The sequence below is a fragment of the Zootoca vivipara genome, chromosome 13 (genome assembly GCF_963506605.1).
Source record: "Zootoca vivipara chromosome 13, rZooViv1.1, whole genome shotgun sequence".
NCBI classification, from domain to species: Eukaryota; Metazoa; Chordata; class Lepidosauria; order Squamata; family Lacertidae; genus Zootoca; species Zootoca vivipara.
Genome location: NC_083288.1, coordinates 34250285 through 34264002, shown reverse-complemented (window position 1 = coordinate 34264002; position 13718 = coordinate 34250285). Strand labels below are relative to the sequence as shown.

The following is a 13718-nucleotide window of genomic DNA, read 5'->3' as shown; positions in this document are numbered from 1 at the left end:
CATAAGCCCAGCGCATGCGTGTCAGGATCCTCCTGCTGCTACACACTACTACACTCATTCGCATGCTCGTGCCCTGTGGTGCTCAACTCTTGAGCTCAACTTTTTTTCTTGTACCCCTTTTCACTGCCATCAGCAGCATTCCTTGCATGACCCCCCTTCCTTTCCTCATGCTCCCTTCTCCTTCTTAGAGTTCCATTTCCCACACTTGGGTCTCTTGCACGCTTTCCCTGAACCGGAATCACTGCCCCTCTCTATCAGGCTTGTTCAGTCACCCCCTCTTAGCCTGCACATTAACCTCTCCTATTTTCTGCAACATTTTGCATGCCTCAACATGGCTGAATGCACCTCTTCCAGTGCCCTTGCAGACCTCTGAAACCTGCACCATTCTCCGTTCCACATTCTGTATTCTTCTAACCAACCATTCCTTCCTCTAGATGTCTGTTTGCAGCATCTGACTATTATGTTCTCTCTACAGGGCACTTCAGGGCACGGTGCACATCGCTTGTGTGTGCCTAAGATGTGACTGGTGCCATCAGCTCCTGAAAAACATCCCTGCCTGAGGAACATCTCCATTTCTCAGTCTGTTCTGTTTGCACACTCAGACTGGCAACCTCATCTTTTCTACTGCATAATCTGCCTTCACCTCCAGCACCCAGTGCCACTCACACATCTTTCTCCCCCCCCCCCTTTTGCACATCCATCCATGCTTACCAGTCCCTCTGCGCTAGTCTGCACATTGTGCTATTGCCCATTTTGCTTGGGACAAGTCTTGCACATCTCAACTGTACCTCCAACGTTAGCCCGCACCTCCACTCTTGACCATTACATCTCATCTTTTCTGCCTGCCCCTTGCACCCCTTTCTCTTAAAAGTACAATTTTAGGGTAGGGGGGGGTGAGGTTTCTTTGGGAAGTTGTCAGGATTTACAGCAAAGAAGAAGGCTGGAAGGCCTGCTGTTGAACAGAGCCAAGGGACAATTGTGAAACAAGCAAAAGAATATTTAAAGAGAAATTTCTCCTGCTTACTCTGTCCCACCTCCAGCCATAACCAAAGACTGGGAGAACAAACGCAGTTCAGTGAGGCAGAGCCCATGCTTTGGACTCAGGTGGTCCCAGCTTTAATTTTTGCCTCTCCAAGTAAAAAGTAGCAGGACTGAGGAAGACCCTGTCTGAGACCTTGCAAAGCCATCTCTTGTCAGAGTAGCCATTCTGGGCTAAATGGACCTGATACCTGACTCAGTGTAAGGGAGAGAAAAGCAAGGGTGCTCTTCTCTCCCCTACACAAACCAAGGCTGTCCTCAAACCCTTCTGCACTTCCTTGGCAATAAGCCCCAATGAACAGAGTGGGATTAACTTCTCCCCAACAAGCTCTGCTCTGCCAGCCTTAACTATGCTTGCCCCTATTCCCCTGACTCCTCTTGTCAACATTTAGATCTGTAAGTTCCTGGGGGCAGGGACCCTGCCTCCCCGCTCCCCTGCTTGCCTTCTCCTGTGCCATTAGTGGGGACAAGAGCTTCAATGCTAGTAGTCATCATGCTAACAGCAGTAACAACAGCAGTCATAGGTATCTATATCCTGCTCCTCCATGCTGCCCACAGCAGTTGAGCCTGAGGAAGCAACTAGGTGAGCGGGTGGGTGCCCAGCGCCCCCAGCCCAGCGCTACTCACCCTGGCCATTCTGGAGGAGTAGGGGTCCTCGAAGAGCGCCCACACCTTGGGCTGCAAGGCGGCCCACCGGCCCAGCTTGCGCCCGTCCTCCTGCAGGCAGTGGCGCTTGAGGTCTCCGCATTCCTCATCGTCCTGGCTCTCGGGCGTCTCGAAGCTGTCGAGGGCCTCCTCGGCGTCGCGGTGCTGCCGGTAGTTCATCCAGCAGCAGGCTTCCACGTCGGTCTCGTCGATGCCCCAGAAGGCCAGCTCCTCCTCGAAGAGGGGCCCGCACACGTCGGCCGGGCAGTGCAGCTTCCCCGTGCGGTAGTAGTTGAGCACGTAGGCGAAGACTTGCGGGTGCCGGTCGAAGAAGAACTCGTCGGCCTTGGGGTCGTAGTCGAAGTTGCTGCACGCGTCGGGCTCGGTGAGCCACGACAGCCGCGTGCCCGGCAGGGTCTTGAGGGTGCTGCGGTACGTCTCATGCCGGATGCCGCCCACGTTGATGACTATCTTGTCGTTGTCTTCGTTCCGGCCCATCTCCCCTTTCAAACATGACTTGGACGGCGGCTTGTTCCCAGACTTGCGCCCGCGGAAAGAGGAGACGCACACTGAGCTCAGCATCGGCGGCGCGGGCTGAGGCGGGGGGCCGCCCCCCGACGGTGCGCAGGTGTCAAATCAGGGCGCGAGGCGTCATCCTGGCCCCTCCTCCTCTGCCCACCCCCCTCTCCCCCCACCCCTCCTGCCGCGGGGAAAGGAGAAGGCAGGAGGGAGCGCGGCAAAGAGGGGAGGGGGGCGAGGCTCTTTCTAGACGGGGCGGGCACAGCAAAAGCAGCAGCAGGAGGAGGAGGAGGCAGGAGTTGGCAGAGAAAGAGCCCGCGGCGCAGCGCCGGGGTCTGCGAAAGAGAGGGACAGAGAGAGAGAGAAAGGGACAGGGAAGGTGAGTGCGGACGGCTGCTCCGCCACAGTCCTCCGCAGCCTCGGCCACTCTCCCTCCGCTCGCTGCCCTCCATCGCTCCCGTCCCACCATCCATCCATCCGCACGCCGACACTCCGCTCGGGCCGCCGTCCCTTCCATTGTCCGCTCCCCGTGGCCCCTGCTATCCTCACCCCTTCTTCCTCTCGCTCCCTCCATGGCACTTCTTGGCCACTCGCGCTCCCTGCTGCGTTACGCCTTCGCTCTCTCCATCCCACCATGTACGCTTCTCCACTCTCCTTCCTTCCTCCCTCCCATCCCTCTCGTAATGACCGGCATTGCCACTGCATCCCTCTGCCATTATCACTCTCTCCTCTCTTTCTGTCACTCTCACTCCATCCCTTCCATCCTTACACACAGCCTTCCTTCGTTCGTGTGTGTGTGTGTGTGTGTGTGTGTGTGTGTGTGTGTGTATGTGTATATATATATATATATATATATATATATATATATATATATATATATATGTCTCTCTCTCCCCCCCCCCTCCTGCCCTCTGCATCCCCATCTCTTTTTCAATTCCCTCCATAGCTCTCTGCCACCACCGTTTTTCGACCCCTGTGGACCATCACGGCAGTCCTTCACTGCAGGCTTCATGCCATCACCCCTGGCGCTCCATTATCCTCTCCAAGTGCCTGTCCATGCAGATCTGCCATCATTATCTCCAAGTCCTAGGATACCCATTCATCTCTGGACTCCCTCCCTCACCTCTTTTTTGTCCTCCATTCATTCTCACCCTCCATTCATTTCTTCTCTGTCACAGCCTCACATCCTTCCCTCCTTCTACCCCTTTCCATTCTTCTGCTGACTTTGTCTTCCTCATCAACCCTCTTCCTCGTCCCCTTTCTTCCTTCTTCATGGTCTCCTCTCCTTCCCCGCTTCCTCGTGTTGCTACAACTCCCTTCTCTACTCTCTTAACGCTGTCCTTCTTTCCCTGGGAATTTCTGCCTTTCTCCCATCCATCCTCTGCTTAGCCTAGGGTCACTTCACACACACTTTTCCTGCACGGAGACTTGCCACCTTCTCCCTCATTGCACAGAAATCAGGCAGTGCCTAGTTTGCCCCTTTACCACATTAAGTTTGGAAGCAGCTCTGCAATCTCCACACTCAAAGTGTAACGGTGGCAAAATAGATGCTCACCAGAGTTTCACGTGTAGGAGAAATGTCACTTCTTCTCATTCAGGGGCCTCTTCTGTCCCCTCTCCCCATCTCTTTCACCACGAAAACTACCCACCCAACCTTAGCATCCTGCTCACTTTTATATCAACTCGTTCCACCCCTCTACCACCCTTCCTTCCCTCTCTCTCTTCCTTCTCTCGCTTGCCTCCTGCCCCATCTTCCCAGAACTCCCCTCTTTTTGCTTCTCCTTCACTTCACCCCCTTTCTTCAATGTCCCCTTCCTCTCAAACGGAGACTCAATCTACTGCTTCTGCACTGTCCTTTCACTGCCATTGACCGCTTCCCAATTCATCTCTCCCTCTCTTGGCCACGAGCCAGTTTTCCTTCTCCACTGACCCCCTCCTCCCTCCCTCTGTCCTTGCCATCTCGCCCAGTACCCACTTCCCACTCCCAGCCCTCTGCCCATACTGCTCCACCTGCTGGGCTCCAAGTCTTCCCACCCTTGCATTTACACTAACGAACCAATTCCTTTTTCTCTTCCAGGTAGCAGCCTCTCTGCCCCATGGCTCCCCACTCTTGCCCCACCTGACTCTGGTTCTCTCTCAGCCCCTCCTCCTATCTTCCGCCAGATCCTTCCTCCTGCAGTGGACCCGGCTTCCCTTGCTGACTTCACTACAGACCCTGATGATGAGCCTCCTGAAGCTGAGGGGCTGGGTAGCCTCTGTGCTCTCCTCCACCTTTAGGACCCCTTCAGTCTTCTCCTTGCCCCCACTTTCTCCCATATGACTTTTGACCCCTGTGCACCCACACTTGTGGGGCTCCCCCCAAATCTCCTCTCTCCCTCCTAGCTGTGGTTGCTCTCCTATACTCCCTTTGGTGGGTCACCCCAGTTCACCCTCTATCCCATGCTATCCCTTGAAATTTCAGTGCCCCACTGTTTGCCCTTCCCCCATGGTTACTTCCTCCTCCTCACAGCCTCTGCTTGCCTCTCTATAGTCCCCACTGACCTATCCATCCTCCCCTCCAGTTCTTCCTTCTCCCCTTTCCTGCACCTGAAGTTTTACACTGGGGATTATGTCCAGTGCTAGTTGTACTCAGATCAGAGCAGACCTACTAGAATTTGTGGGCCTAAGTTAACCATGCACTTAGGTCTGCACTGAGAAGAACCAGCATTGCCTACAACCCTGGGCCATCTCCAAGGAACCTCCTAGGCCAGTAGCTCACCCAGTCCCAACACCCACCTCTCCTATACTGTACTCCTGTGTCGTTGCAGAGGGGGACTGTGTGTGTCTGTGCAATATTTCTCAGTACAAAAGAGAGAATTGGCTTGGCATTAGGTAGATGAGGAGACCAATCTCTCTCCTCCAGCACTATTGCCACACCATCCTATTTCCTGGGCTGTGAGATGAAGAAGTAGGGAAAGTGGAGTGGGAAGGAGAAACTAGTGAGAGAGAAATAATGTGGGAGGGTTTGCATGAGTGCATAATAGAGACTTAAAATACATGTGGAGGAAAAAATAGATTCTCAAACAATTTCTCCTGACCTAATTTTGCCTGCATTTCCCTTGCCCTCTAAATTCATATTATTATTATTTTTTTAAAAAAACACCCACCTATTATTATTATTATTATTATTATTATCATCATCATCATCAGTATTCCTAGACACATAATGCAGCCTGCCCAGCTGAAATGAAGACTGATCTCGATTTGGGCCAGGGCCAGGGTGAGAGCCTGTGTGTGTATACCACCTTAGGTTTCATGATAGAATTGTAGTTGGAAGGGACCATGAGGGTTATTTAGTCCAACTGCCTGCAGTGCAGGAATCTTCAGAAGAAGGAAAGGCAGGAAATCAATACAATAACTAAATACTGTTATGGATACTTTTGAATTTAGAGCTTTTTGAAAATTAATATGTAATGCATACTAAATTCAGCAAATGAACATGTTATTGCATTAAAAATGCATCTACAGAACCTTAATGTTTAGTTCTTTAAAAGTATCCCTCAAACAAATAAATAAATGTTAGAATGGAAGTTTTGAAAAGTTGGATTCAGGGGCTTTTGTTTTAATTAAGAAGTTGACATTTGGGTTCTTCCTTCGTTGAAAACTGTTTTGATGGAGCTGCATGTGCAGAGAGTAATGGGGCTCTTTATGTAGGATTACACAGGTTAAGATAGGGAGTGACATATGGGGCAATGCATTTCTGCCTATCTTAAAATGGGTTTATATGGTGGGTTTGTGTGTAAGGAAAATGGCCTGTGTCTGTTCACAGTTAAACATGCATGTGATGAGTTTGGGTGCAGAAATGAGTATGTGGGTTTAAATGTATGAATTGTGTGTAATGATGTAGTAAGTAACTATAGGTGCCAGCATAATTTGTATATGAAGAAATCTGTAATTGAGGATGGATCCATGTGTTGTGAGTATGTGTTGGGATGATATGGTATGTGTGTGTGTGTGTGTGTGTGTGTGTGTGTGACAGCATGAGTGTTCTGAAATGATTTTGTCTTCTTTGTGTGGAGAACGCTATGCTGTAAGCCCGGCAACGTGATCCCGTGCTCAGTTTACTCAGAAATAAACTGCACCCTGTTTTGTACCTCTTTCTCCCAGATGAATGCAAAGGACAACAGCCATAGCTGTGTTGATGGTGTGTCTACTTGGCTCTGGCTGTGCATTCTAAAAGGCACCTAAAAGATGGATAGTTGGTATCTCAGAGCTGGTTCCTTCATGCACAACTGATCACTTGGTGACTCCACCTCAAATGCAATATTTTTCAATGGAGCAGTCACACATTCAGCTGTCCCTGTCTCTTATCAAGTGATAAGAAATCAAGTGACGTGTGCATGTGTGAATCAGCCTTATATGAAAATAATGAATATGCAATCAAGTGTGTGTATGTGATATTTATGCTGGTGTGATTTTTTTTTGTTCAAATTAAGGATGTGTGTGAATGCACAAGAGAGGACTGCAATACCCACTATTCCCCTGTGTATGTTTCTTTGTGAGTGGAGGTGACTGTACAGTGACACAGCTTTGAGTATTTGTGCATGTGTGAATGTATTTGTGCATGTGTGCATGTGTGAATGAAGTGGTGTATTTGAATATGAGGGCAGGCATGTTTACAGGCAGCATGGTGTGTTTTGAGGCAACGTTTTATGTGTGTTTCAGAAGATGTTACTGGTAACTTAAGAGTAAAAGTGCGACAATTTGTATCTGTTTACATGTGTTCAAGCGTAGACCTCTACATGTGAGAGCAACCTTACAGAAAGCAAAATGACTGCATATGGCCATATTCTGGAGTAAGTCACACCTGCATGATCGGATTCTGGAATAAGACTTACTGTATCTGCATGATAGGATGACTGGCAGAGCTAAAAATCAGCGAAGCATGTCTAGCCTCAAAACCACTTTTTGAGTGCTGTGCATGTGTTTGAAGTATTGCCACCCAGCTTTGAACATGTTTACACATTTACCTTAGAATTATTCATCCCCCAGATTTCAAATTTATAAATCAGAATGTACAAATGCGGAGGGTGGGATAGGAAGGGGCTAAGGCAGCAGCCGGAACATTCAAAGGTCTAGGTCAGATGCACAGCATCACACGCACCCACTCAAAGTGCCTTCATCTGCAGATGATTAACAGCAGGTCTGCTATACAGGTCTACTAAACAATAAGCTCCATTGGTTTAAGTGGGGGATTATTCCCCAGAAAGTGAGCAGAGAACTGCAGCCTGGTTTTATTATTAAAGACTATAACCCTATCCAAACTTCCTTCAACATAAGTTCCAGCTGAACTCAGATCGGCTTACTTCTAAGTAAGCATGCTTCGGGCGGTACTGTTAAATTATTTGAATTGTTAATCATTATAATTTGTGCTCATCTGAAACCATTATGGGAACCATTATGATTGAAAAGCTGTTTGGAAATATAATATAATATAATTAATGTCAGTATACGTTTTAATATAAGAGCTGGTTTGGGTTTTGTTTTGTTTGTTAAAAAAAACTTCCACTGTCTATTTTCTACACATGCATTCAAACTATATAAGATTTTAGGTTTCTTCCTATCTCAAAATTTGTTTCAGATGTTTCACTTTGCCCTTTGCTATATGCGGGTAAGAAGGCAAGGGCGCCTGGAGTGCCAGCTTGTGTGAATGTGGGTGAGCTATTATGCAAGTGTGAGCACATGTGTATGACAATGATCAATGCGTGAGAGTGTAAAAGGGCAGGGGGGGGCATGTACAGTGTCTGCTTTTTCTAGTTGTCTCTGTTATGATCTCTGTATGTACATAGGGCTAAGTGAGATGATGTTCTCTGTGAGCTTTACTTCAGTGTTGTGTGTCAGTGTGTCAGTGTGTTTGTGTTTGTTTTCTCATGGGAGTTATGTTTCTCTCTTCCTAAACCCCTCCCCCTCCAGTTCACTGGCGCACCACACCAACACAGACATCACACAACAGAAAAGCCCAAGGGACACCACAGACACTTACAGTCACCACACAAAGACGCAACGGCACACAAATCCTCACCTGATTCTCCTGTATCCATGGACACAGATGCGGTCAGACCCTTAGAACAAGCACATCCTAATAACTGGTACTTGTTGGCATACTTTAGGCGCGCTAATTTCTTTCATGCACCAGTTGAAATCGTACAAGCGCACATACCACACAAACCACACACCGCCTGAGTCATAATCTATCAGTCCCAGACATATATACACATGCACACACAAACTGCCCATACACTCAAACCACTCTTTCACACACCTTAGCGGACACCCTCATATGTCCACCAGACATGCAGACTGTCCTTCCTTCCTTCCTTCCTTCCTTCCTTCCTTCCTTCCTTCCTTCCTTCCTTCCTTCCTTCCTTCCTCATATACACTTAAAGCTATCCTTCACTCATTCACACACTGCAGTGGGCAGCACACAAATATCTACAAACTGACAGTCATCTTTCTCTCTTACACACACACATACACCCAGACAGACAAATGGCCATCAGAAGCAAGTCTGTCTGTCTGTCTGTCTGTCTGTCTGTCTCTCTCTCTCTCTCTCTCTCTCTCTCAGCTAGGCTGCCACTAATGACCAAAATACAAGCACACCAATGTTAACATGCAGCCGGTCACCTCACAGGTGGTGAACCCCCCGCCCCGCTCCTTCTGTCCTATGATCTCAGTGTTAGGTAAAAGGGGACACTCAATGATCCCCCCTCACCTCCCCCCCCACTACCGCCCCAGGGGAAAACAAAACACCACACAAACACACACTATAGATGTACACACACATACACAAACAAACACACACAATGTAGCCACTGAAGGCCCATACTTACCTGCCAAACCAACCCCTTGTGGCTTAATAATATTTTTGAGAGAGAGGAAGGAGCAGAGATGGAGGGGGGAATCTTCACCCCCAATCTCCCCCCCAACCAAAATTCTTAAAAAATAAAATAAAAATCAACCAGTGAGGCGAAGACAGAGGCTATAAGAAGCTCCCCCAGCACCTTGAGGGGACTGAGAAAACCCCTTGAAGCGGAGAGCAGAGGGAGAATGGAGAGGATGATGGGGAGCTTTTTGCTTTTTTTTGGTGGGGGAAGCAAGATGCAGGATGTCGACGAATAGGAGTCAGTCTGTCCGTCTGTCCCCCCCCACACCTTGTGCGTCTCTGCCTCCCGCCCCCCACCCCTGGTCTCCGGATGCAGGCTGCGCCTTCTGGTACTGCGGACCCCGTGATGACATCACTGCCTCTTAAGGTGGAATTTTGGGGCATCTCATGGAACAGTTGCTCTTCCTTCATTTTTTGGGTGGGTGGGTGGGAGTAATATACGCAAAGAAAGGTAGTCCAGGATTAGAGCAGCCACAGCTCCGTTGTTTGCTAAGAGGCAGCTTCCCATCCACCTCTGCGCAGCATCGGAGGTAAACAAGTGGCGATGGAGAAGCTGGGTCGTGCGTTCGGGGCCATATGCGTGTTTCCCTGACACACATAAACAAAGCGAGCCACACCGGACTCTGTGGAGACCCAGGGAGCAGAGAGGGGTGTTTTTAAAGATGCGCCACCCCACACTTGAAAACTCAGTATGAAATACCAAGGCTGGTGGAGGAGCGGGGGAAGGACAGGTAAAGATAAATACAGCCACCTTAAAGAAAAGTGGGGCTGAGAGGCTGAGGTGAGTTTGGGAGGGGTATTCCTGAGTCAGCTGAAGGGGATGTGATGGGATTTAGCTGCAGTGGGGAAGAGTTGAATTTAGCCTGGAATGTGTGAAATCTCAAGTGTGTGGGAGGCATGAAATAAGTCTATATTTAGAGGACATGGCACCCCCTGAGCTGTGGCTGGGGAAGGTGGAGCCTCCAAAGAGGAACCACCCTTGCGTCTTAGATCTCAGGGTGAAATGTATGGACTGGCTTGTTTATTAACTTTATACCCCTCCTCCCCTCTAAGGAGCTTGAGGTGATGCTTAGCCGCCCCCTCCCAATTTTGCTCTCACTCACAACAACCTTGTGTGGTAGCTTAAGCTGAGAGGGGGGGGGTCCACTGGCCCAAGGCCACCCAGCAAGCTTCCAGGCTGTCTCTTCACTCACTGTCTCTTGGCCTGACCTACCTCACAGGGTTGTTGTGAGGATAAAATAGATGGAGAGCAGAGAACCAAGTGCCCCACCTTGAGCTCCTTGGAGGAAAAGGTGGTATATAAATGTAATAAATAAATATGTGGCAGAGTCAGGATCTGAACCTGGGCCTCTGCCATCCTCGTCCAACACTCTAGCTAAGATGGCAAAACTTCTCCTACACGCCAGGTGCATAATTTGATAGGGTGGCTTTGCCTTATTAGTGAACTGCAAGGGTATGTGCATTCTAAATTGGCTTGCCATTTGTGATCAGCTGTCATCCCCACCCCCCAACAATAATCCAGGCACTTTTGTGAGGATAAAAAATGAGATAACGATGACTGCAATCTGCCCAAGCCTCTGAGACAGATGGGTGGTAATCTGTGGGTCTTTGAAGAGCCATAGATATCTGGCCACTAGTCGTGTTCTGTGACCACAACTACAGACTACAGGAAATGGCTGCAGCTCTCTGGTAGAGCACATGCCCTGCATGCAGAAGGTCCCAGTTCTAATTCCTGTCATCTTCAGCAAGGGCAGGAAAAAAATATTTCGCTTGGAACCCTGGAGAGGTTCTGCCAGTCTGTGTAGTTAGTACTGAGCTGGATGGACCAATGGTCTTGTTTCAGCATATCGCAATTTCCTGTGTTCCTACTGCTATTGAAATAACAACAGCTCTGCCTCTGTTGCTGAACATGCCGAAGAGACGGTAATGGGAATATTACCCAGTGTGTCAGGGGTTGTAGACCTGGGAGCTATAGAGTTTACCAGCAATGTACAGGGAAATGGTGCTACATGGTGCTGAAGTTGGTTCCTGATTTCACACAGCATCCTGAATAAAGAATTATTAACATGTATGGAGGTGTTGAACATGTTTGGAGGTGGTGAAAGCCAGTATAGACTTGAGGCAGAGATACATACGTAGGTTCAAATCACTGCTCCGTCACGATGAAGCCATTGGCTGAGGCTGGGCCAGTCAGCATCTCTTAGCCTCAGGGTGGGGAGCCTTTTCCACACTGAGTTCCTTTCTGAGCAACCTTCCAAGGGCCACATGTCAGCCATGGCGGGGCAAGAGGCAAACCTGGCAGAGCAAGGGTCTGCCTTTGTACAACAGGCTAGTTTATTCACACACTTAGGAACACCTTTATCTATACCCCACGCAGGCAATCCTCCTTTTATAAAGGCTCCTAAGCCAGAGGCCAGCACCATGTCTTGTGGTCACAAACTCCCTTAAAAATTTACAATATCTATGATACCGGTTTAAATTAGTTTTAAATAGCAATTCCCTCTCTGCCAGGAATCATGGGAAATGTAGTTCTGTGGCGCTGGTGGTGCAGAGCAGGGATCTCTAATGGAAAATTCTTGGCATGCTCACCATGCCACAGTTCCCATGGTTTTGGGGGGGAAGAAGCTATGGCATAAAACCAAAATAAAAGATAGTGTAGTATAGTTATACCCCTTACTGGGGTGTTCAGAGATCTAAATACTGTATTTTGTTTTGGGACCACAGGAGCCAACTGTGAGTATAGTGGAAGAAACTGCTCCGCTATTTAGAATGTGCTCCAATATCCACCTCCTGTCCTCATTATTAAAACTAACCCCACTCTGTTAAGCTTCCCCTTTTTTTAGAAATCAGAAAACATTTATTTTATCACTGCATTTATAGCCCAGCTTTTTCTGCAAGGAGCTCAAGGAGGCGCAAACACTTTCCTCACTCTCCCTTTTATTCTCACAACAACCCTCTCTAGTAGGTTAGGCAGAAAAACAATGACTGGCCTAATATCACTCAGTGGACTTCATGGCTGAGCAGGGATATAAACCCTGGTCTCGCAGGTCCTAGTCCAGCACTCTGGCTTTTGGTTGTCAGCTATACAACATCTGCACCCTTTGAATTCACATTCTTTGCTCGAACTTTCAGAGTATATTTTGCTTCCCAATCCCCTTTTGTCACTCCCATCACCCCCACCAAAAACAAAAAAAACAAAATTGTGCGATACAAAGGATGGTCCTTCCCTGCCCCCATCATTGATGTAAATCTTCCTCCTCTCAAGCTTGGCGTGCTGTGTGGTTATTATTTAGCCAATTTCCAAAACAAGTGTCAATAATTCTAATTAAACTTGGGAGCCCCTGCGTCTGGTGCACAGAGTGAATTGTCAGGAGCGCTGGGGAGAGCTGTCTTGTACGGCTGTCAGGCACTGCAGGGACCCACCTGGTATTACAAGACAGCAGCGAAGAGATGCTTTCCGGTGATCAAACAGGGTCTCGCAGAACAAACGAGGCTGTTTAACATGCTGGTATGCGCGTGCATCCAACTGACACGGTTTTTAAAAACTCTCTCTTTACCTCATCATCTCTCGCTGTGCCTTTGGGGGCTTTTCAGCTGCTTTTCTTTGCGCAAGGAATTACAGGCAGCCACTGCCACTTTGCAAAAGGCGACCCAGATGATGTTTCTTCCTGCAACTGCCACGTGATCAAGGGGCTGGCCCTAAATATTGTACTCTTGTCCTCCTGAATGGCTGCACCCCCTTCATTGGTGTCCCGGGAAACAGTTACCTCCCTCCCCTCCGCCAAGCTACTGTGCAGGTTGTTTGTGCAGTTTGGCTGGCCCTGAGCACATCAATTTACCCTTGTAAGATCATGGCCACTGGTCCCATCACCTCCTGGCAAATAGAAGGGAAAGAAATGGAGGCAGTGAGAGATTTTACTTTCTTGGGTTCCATGATCACTGCAGATAGTGACAGCAGTCACGAAATTAAGACGCCTGCTTCTTGGGAGAAAAGCAATGACAAACCTAGACAGTATCTGAAAAAGCAAAGATATCACCTTGCCGACAAATGTCCGTATAGTTAAAGCTATGGTTTTCCCAGTCGTGATGTATGGAAGTGAAAGCTGGACCATAAAGAAGGCTGATCGCCGAATAATTGATGCTTTTGAATTATGGTGCTGGAGGAGACTCTTTGAGAGTCCCATGGACTGCAAGAAGATCAAACCTATCAATTCTTAAGGAAATCTAGCCCTGTCTGGAAGGACAGATCGTGAAGCTGAGGCTCCAATACTTTGGCCGCCTCATGAGAAGAGAAGAATCCTTGGAAAAGACCCTGATGTTGAGAAAGATGGAGGGCACAAGGAGAAGGGGACGACAGAGGATGAGATGGTTGGACAGTGTTCTCAAAGCTACAAACATGAGTCTGACCAAACTGTGGGAGGCAGTGGAAGACAGGAGTGTCTGGCGTGCTCTGGTCTATGGGGTCACGAAGAGTCGGACACGACTAAACAACAAGAGCATAATAGGTCTGAGTATAGTATAACATCATGCAGATTAGACATAGACGCACACAGTGGCCAGCCAGAACTTTGCAATAATCCAAGGCAAAACAGGA

At 48.6% G+C, this 13718-nt stretch overlaps 1 protein-coding gene across 5 annotated transcripts in view; it reads right to left on the bottom strand.

The window, feature by feature from the left end:
• The window catches only part of LOC118094981 (potassium voltage-gated channel subfamily C member 1-like), a 45233-nt gene extending 42968 nt beyond the window's left edge, over positions 1 to 2265 (bottom strand). For all 5 annotated transcript variants that reach the window (XM_060282221.1, XM_035135807.2, XM_035135808.2 and 2 more), the window contains exon 1: positions 1666 to 2265. In XM_060282221.1, the coding sequence (XP_060138204.1) occupies positions 1666 to 2265 (600 nt within the window). The remainder of the gene's footprint in view (positions 1 to 1665) is intronic.
• Positions 2266 to 13718: the final 11453 nt, after the last annotated feature.